This window comes from Rattus rattus, chromosome 11 (assembly GCF_011064425.1).
Source record: "Rattus rattus isolate New Zealand chromosome 11, Rrattus_CSIRO_v1, whole genome shotgun sequence".
Lineage (NCBI taxonomy): Eukaryota > Metazoa > Chordata > Mammalia > Rodentia > Muridae > Rattus > Rattus rattus.
This window is the reverse complement of record NC_046164.1, coordinates 22,889,508-22,897,241: the sequence shown is the minus strand read 5'-3', so window position 1 is coordinate 22,897,241 and position 7,734 is coordinate 22,889,508. Positions and strand designations below refer to the sequence as shown.

The following is a 7,734-nucleotide window of genomic DNA, read 5'->3' as shown; positions in this document are numbered from 1 at the left end:
TTTTTGAGTTGAGTGAAGCTGATGTTAGAGTATTACTTGTGTTCCTAATGGGAACAAATAACAACTCCTAATTTTGACCACTTCTCTGGTCCAAAAGTGAACCCACTTGCAAAAGCAACACAAGCTGGCACAGTTGTACAGAAGTGGTTCTCAGAGACTCAAAGACACATCTTTAATACCCACATGAAACAAAGGATTCCTTCGCCCTGGACTGTGATGAAAGCATTTTATTAAATTAAGTATGTAATTTGTAAATGGTTTCATAAGAAATTTTAAAAGCAAAGTTATAAACATTTTCAATAAAAAAAGTACAGGTTGACAGCAAAAATCACATTTTTATAGTACACATAAAAACATTTTGTTTCTGATACACCGTCTGAAAAGCTTACAGTCTATTCTTCAGCTGCTAGCTGCAATGGGGCACTTTAATGAGGCGGAGAGGGGTAACTCAACAAAGCAGGTTCATCACCTGACCACGGAAGTCAAGCGCTCAAATGTGAGGACAGTGAATGAACTCCGGCATCATCTAACTGAGGTTACGAAGGCTTCAGGACACAGGTGTGTTCTAGCCTCGTTTCTCTAGTCACTTCTGTAAAGAGGCATCAAGTAATACTGTAAACTTAAATCACACTTTAAAAATAAGCACCATTAACATACATTCTACATCAACTTACTTTTCCTTTTAAATGGCACTTGGTTTTGGCCACGCAGACACTTATGTCTGTTTTCTTTACAAGTATTAAAAATAAGCAACACTTAAGCACGGCACAGAACATTATCAGTGTCACCTCATTGCACAATAGAAAAGCACTCAGAAAAAACAGCACACGTTAGTTTGTCCATTTCTTACATTTTCTTAATTGAGAGCAGTTAAAACATTGTCAGAGCAATTTGAGTTTCAAAAGTTTCCAACTGCCAGCTGAAACTAACTAACCTTGCCCTTACACACATCCTTCTAAAGCGAACAGAACACTTGAATTTATAAAGAAGACCAAAACAAAGGACAGGAAACATCCCCCAAAAAACTGGAAGCTGTTTGTTCTCAAAATCTGTTATAATACCTGTCATTTCAGTCACAGTTCCCACTATATGATATGGATGATACGTAAATGTCACAGTATACAAGTAGTATGGAAATACTCATAAACAGAAGAAAACTTCAACTCAAAAATAACACCAATGTATCAACAGCTAATAGATGTCAGAAAACATGAGCCAATTGTCTCACAGGATAAGGAAAGAGACTGAAAATGGTTGTGAGGGCCTGGCGCTCACACTGACTGTCATGTGATTCCTATCAATTCTGTATCTCACTGGGTGGACACCAGTAACAGATTTTAAATGTATATAACTGCTACTAAGATCTTCCAAGTTTTGGGGAAAAATGCTATACTTTTAAAATGTTTTAAAATACTAGGTTTACAAAGAGCTCTTCTCACCTGGATCATCTCTAAACCATCTTTACCTGGGACATACAAAATTCAAAAGGGAGCAAAAGAAAAATCTTTGATCCCCAGAGTCCTCTACCTCTGGCTGGGACACAAGATTTAGAGGTCAGCAAATGAAAGTTTAGAAAATGATCTTTTATAATTGTAACTGCTTCAATGATACAGATAGGAGGGCAGGGAAGGGAATTTGGGACTATAAATATATATAATGTTCAAACTTTGTTATTTATAGATAATGATTAAAGAATATGAAGCCAAGCACGGCAAAACATATCTATAGTCTCAATATTTAGGAAGGTGAGGCAGAAGGATTGTGAGTTTGAGGCCAACTGGGTCTTCATAGCGATCTTGAGGTCTGCATTAGGTTTGCTCCATCATGAAGAACCATAGCGGACTTCTGACAATCAGGCTGGCGCAGCAGTAAAAAGAGCTGCTTTCTGGAGGCCTCTAGCCACAGCCTCCAGCTAGAAGCACACTAGTACTTCTCACTGCTCTCTTAATTAGAATCACAGTAATAATATAAATTGTCTGAAATATTCAAATATTAAAACATGAGAAAATATAAAACACAGAAAATGAGTATGCAGCTGCACACACTCCAATAATTCCAGGTGTTAAATTGTCTCATTTTTCTATCATCTTAACTTGAACACAGGAATATGCTTACTTTATTAACTACTGATTATGGTTTTTGTACTAAGTTATAAAAGGGAACTGCTTTATTTGTAATATATATATATAAAAAACACTTCCAAGCATTACCAAAAATGGTATGCTACACTACTGCAATTTTTAAAACAAATTATTACAAGTCTAAAAATATAAATACTTGAGTATCAGTAATCACTAACTATTTATAGGTAACAAACATAGATTTTTGTTTTTATGGAAATAAAATTGAATGGTAAGGCTCTTTTTTAAAAGCATGATTCACAAGACTAAAACATGATTCTACTTTTGATTCCCATTAAAACGCTCTTTGGGAGCTCATGCTGTCAGATCTTTCGGAGGAGGGCACTGCCGCATTCCTTATGAAGGTCTAAATGCAACACAATTGCTTGTGAACAGCGCATATGTTGAAAATACTCTGTATGTCCAAAGTTAGATTTACTTAACTACTGTGTTGTTCTAGAAAAATTACACTTTGCCACACTAAGTCTGTAGAAAGGAAACCAGTATTTACACACAAACAGGACACTAGCTCAAAAAATTCGATGAGACTTTTCTTTCAGAAAGTTGGCTTCTTTTCAAAATAAAGGTAAAAAAAGTCTTTCTAATTGCAAGGGTTCTTTTACAGTTGTACCAAAAATGGTTTTGCACTTAAGTCAGTAGGACTGACTCCCTGTAGCTTAGAAATGATGTCTGGAGTCTGAAACAGCCATTTAGCCTCCGTGCCACTGCAGGGAGTCCAGGACACACAGGAGACACCAAGCACCGCTTCTCCTCTGAAAGCTACCTATTGTACCTATGAGACTACAAGTTACTCTCACACCCAACATTCATCCCGGAAAAACACACACACCAGTATAGAAGGGAAAGGACGAGAGATACAGAGGAAAATACAATCAAGTGTCCCCCTGTCTGTATGAACAGCAAAATCAAGTGATTTTGTGTTAAGCTTTGAAACCAGAAAAAAAACAAAAAACAAAACCACCTTGTGTTTTGCTGCTCACCTTTCTCCTTCACTATTTAACGCAACCCTGGAGAGGCTGAGGCGTGCCGCCCTCACACTCAGTCCCCTTTAGGACTTTTCTAAACGTGAACCGTAGCACAAAGGCAGTGTTTGTTGGTTGGTTTGTTTTCCTAACAATGATATAGCACTTAAGACTTTAAACTGCAGGTGATACATTTTTTAGACACTTTGTAATCAATAAAAATTCCTTTCAATATTTTGAAAAGTAACAGATTGGCATTTGATCAAGTAAAAAAAAATTTTTCCTTGAATTCTGAAAAGCATTTTTCTTGTTTTACATTCCTAATAAATACATTTGAAAATAGAACTGACTGAATTACTACAAGTAAAACCAACGTCAGCCCACAAACCTCACACTTCTAAGTCCAGGGCTTTAAGTTTCACTTCAGCATGACTTTCAAGCACCCTGGTTTAATCTCAGAGAACCTGTGGAAATGAAAGAGGAGTTATTTAAATATAAAATTTTAAACTACTTAAAAAAACCTATCTTGTAATCAGTTTGAACTGTCTCTACTTAATATGTGTTACCAGCATTGCCTCCTTTATTAACATCCAGGACATCCAGGATCTCTGTTTGCAATCCCCTGGTTTACTATCCAAGCAAATACAGCCCTAAAGCTGCAGGTTAGTCCTAGACCACTAATCAACATAACGTGATTTTTCAGAACGTCTTAAGCCTGAATTTGACCTTCATGAAGAAGAGTCTGCTGTATGAAAGATAAGTGGTGGTATTACCACAGCTCGACAAAGTTCTAATCCAACCAAGCCAATTGCAAAACTAGCCCCAAAAGGTTTCTAACCTCTATGTACAAAATTAATACTACTGATTTCTAAAGGTACAAGTAATATCGCACGGCATAAAAAGTCTTACACTAACTGCAATTGGAAGATTCCAAGGAGAAGAGAGAGCTTTAACGACTAGTATGCTCAGAGAATCTACTGAGCAGCAAAGCTTCGCCCAGGGAGGTTCTCCTTCTGTTTCTACTGCTGGCTAATGACTACATTGGAAAAGGACACTTCCTACCTGTCAATAAAAGTCAATTGTGCATTTAACTTAGAGAATATACAAATTCAGTTAGAACTTCGGCTACAGTTTAAACATATCCAAATTCTTTCTATTTCAGTCAAAGTCCCACAAATGCACTATGTCCTTCAAAACCAGAAAGGCTCAAACCCTCGTATGTCCTCTACTTCTGCTAGGTAGTACAGTAACAGAGGATTCGAAAATATGTGTGTATATATACACACATATACATATACATATATATATATATATATACACACACACATATACATATACATATATATATATATATATATTTAATTTTAAATTTGCAATAGAAAGTCTTAGCAGATTGTCACTGACAAAGCCATCTTTTCCTCTGGTTTCTCGTTACCAGACAATATAAACTAGCAAACCTAGGAAGCTGTGCTTGAACTAATGTGTGACTGAAATCAGAGAGCTGAGCTGAGGTGGTTACTTGAATGGTTTTGAACATACTAGTAGCAGAAGTCCACACTCACCTGAAGCTGTGGCTTGTGAGGTATTTAATGACAGCTGGTTTGATTCGAGCAACTCCTCCCTGGCTGTGGTTTCCTCTCCCAGTAATCACTGAAAGATAGGGCTTACCGCCACTCTGCTTAAATTCTGTTAAAATGGGAATTAGAACAATTAAAATCATTTTTTTACATTCTTGACAGAAAATCTAACTATTCAAAAGCATATGAAATTATTTTAATGATGTTCTAGAGATTTAAAACTCAAGGGAGACTTAAATTTCCCTTGTCCATTAGAGCCTTGAAGCAGTTTATCCATGTAAAGACTTGAGTGGAACGAGGCCTGAAACACACACTCGGTAGCAAGAGGCCAAGAAAGAGGATGTCGAGTAAGGCAGCCAGGGTTACAAGTGAGTTGAAAGTCAGTCTGAGGGACACAGTGAGACTCTGTATCAATAAGGCTTAAGTGAAAAGAGAGATTTCCAATCTCTACAAGTCTTCCTGAATAATAACAACAATATTAATTATATCCAAAAATTGCTACACGACTGGACTCAGACATTGCTTTACATGACCTACTTTTGTGAATTAGAATCAATCCTACTAATGAAACACTCTAAAGCCAATCAGCTTTAGTATGAATCACAGTGCTACCACAAATCAACTGTGTGTGTCCACGGGCAAATTCATCGGCTTCTTGGTATCAGCTTCTTCACACTAAGAAAGGAGATAATAACAGCCCCCACTTTATAAATCACTTACAGAAACAGCTAGCTATTAGCAAATCCACTTTTAACATAGCCTATCAAAGATAATTCACTGTCAAATTCTTCCCAGGAGAAAATTTTTTAAAATACTGAATGACACTCATCTCTTGAAAATATGCAGCTGCCTCTTCATATTTGAAAGTAGATGTAGCCTGAGGGATGGCATGGGGTTAAGAGCACTGGCTGATCTTCCTGAGGACCCAGGTTCAATTCCCAGCACCCACATGGCAACTTACAAGAAGATAGATATACAAATTCTGAGGTCAACAATAGCTCTAATACAGTAACAACAACAATAAAAACAAAGAAGTCCTATTAATAATAAAGTACTTAATGTAAAAAAATTATGTTCTTATTCATAAATAGACACGACACACACACACACACACACACACACACACACACACACACACACACACACACACACACACACACATATATTTAAAACATTTCACTATACAGCTCTGGCTGTAGACCAGATTCTCCTCAGATTCACAGAGAACCACCTGCCTCTGACTTCTAAGTGTTGGGACTAAAGGTGTGTGCCACTGTGCCCAATCTGATGTATTTTTTAGGGAGCTATAAATCAAAGGTTTTCTTTCCCCTTACTTTTCTTTGTTTACTTTTTAAAAATAGAGCTATTTCTCCTCCAATTATAGTCTTTATTTTCTGCTTGCATTTTTGTGGTGATGTTTACCTTGCTCCTCTGTCCCCTATGAATCCCTGTAATTAATCACATCCAAACTCTTGAGTTTGTGGTTTATCTTTACCCACCCAGATGTCTCTATTTATCCTCAATTTTGAAAACTCTTTTTATATTCTGACTAAAACATAATGCAGGATACCCCATAGATTTCTACCCACTACCCCAAACACTTCTACTCAACAATTCCGCCATCTGGTGGTAAGTGGTGGACAGGCTACCACAAACACGCACAAGACGGCTTTTTGCACCTGAGGTCTTGGCCAAATACTACCCTGGGCAAGTGACTGCTGAGCCATATGCTGAAAGCCTTAATCATAGCCATTTTGGAGGCTAAGGCAGAATCATAAGTTCAAGGTCAACCTGTGTTACATACAGAGAGAGTTAGGTTCAAAGCCAACCTGTGCTACACCAGCCTGAGCAACTTTAGTGATATATTGTCTCCAAACAAACAACTCCCTTATAACTGAACAGTGTTGGGGTTTTAAGCATATTAACCGCTTCAACCACACAATCGACACTTGCTTCCAATACTCCCTCCTTTCAAAAAGGAAACCATTCAGTAGGTAACAGTTCTAGCCCAAGCAATCACTAATCTACTCTCTAAGGACATTTCACATCAATGTCACCTTTTGTATTGGCCTTCTTTTAAGTAGCATTCTTACAAATCCATTCATATATGAGAACTTCATCTTCATGGACAACTCTATTAAATAGATCATTGTATACAGACACACACACACGTACATGCATACACACACATACACACACACACATATGTACACACACAAACACACATACACACACACATACATGCATACACACACATACACACACACACATATGTACACACACATATACACATACACACACACATACATGCATACATACACACATACACTCACACTCACACACACACACACACACACACACACACGAAGGAAGGAGGAAGAAAGGGAGGGAGAAAGGGAGGGAGCGGAAGCATGGTTGAGCCTAGAAGGCATTATACTAAGTGAAATTAGCCAGACTGAAAGAAAAGATTGTATGATGTTACTAACATATGGAATCTCAAAGTTGAAACTCAAAGTTGAAACTCATAGAAAGTAGAGTGGCTCAGGACAGAAGATCAACACTGTGATCAAAGACAAGCATTTTCTACTGTAGGAGTAAGGTCTGCGGTCTGAAGTACAGTATGGCAACCATCAGTAGCACTGCACTGTGTAACTCACTACACTACACTACAGTCTGCTATGCTCCTAAAAGTAACCTCTCACCTGTTGTCCTAGTCACTTTTCTACTGCTGCAGGAAAGTTTATTGGGAGTTTACAGCCCACGGCCATCATGACGAGGAGCACAGCAACAGACACACGGTGCTGAGCGGTAGCCGAGAGTTTTCATCATTACTCAATAGTATGAGGCAGAGCTAACTTGGAATGGGCTGGGCTTTTGAAACCCCAAAGCCCATCCCCAGTGACATGCCTCCTCCAATAAAGGCCACACCTCTAATCCTTTCCAAGCAGTCCCACCAACTGGAGACTCAAACAGGAGCTTATAGGAACCATTCTCACCCAAACCATGACACACATACCCCTGTAAGTAAGGGCAATAACGCAATAATCTGGAGTC

At 38.1% G+C, this 7,734-nt stretch overlaps 1 protein-coding gene across 1 annotated transcript in view; it reads right to left on the bottom strand.

Annotated features, from left to right (window-relative positions):
- Positions 1-209: 209 nt before the first annotated feature.
- N4bp2 (NEDD4 binding protein 2) overlaps positions 210-7,734 on the bottom strand; it is a 48,288-nt gene continuing 40,763 nt past the window's right edge. The window contains 2 exon segments of the mRNA XM_032915821.1: positions 210-3,567; positions 4,666-4,789. Coding sequence (XP_032771712.1) covers positions 3,522-3,567; positions 4,666-4,789 — 170 coding nt within the window. The 3' untranslated portion in view covers positions 210-3,521.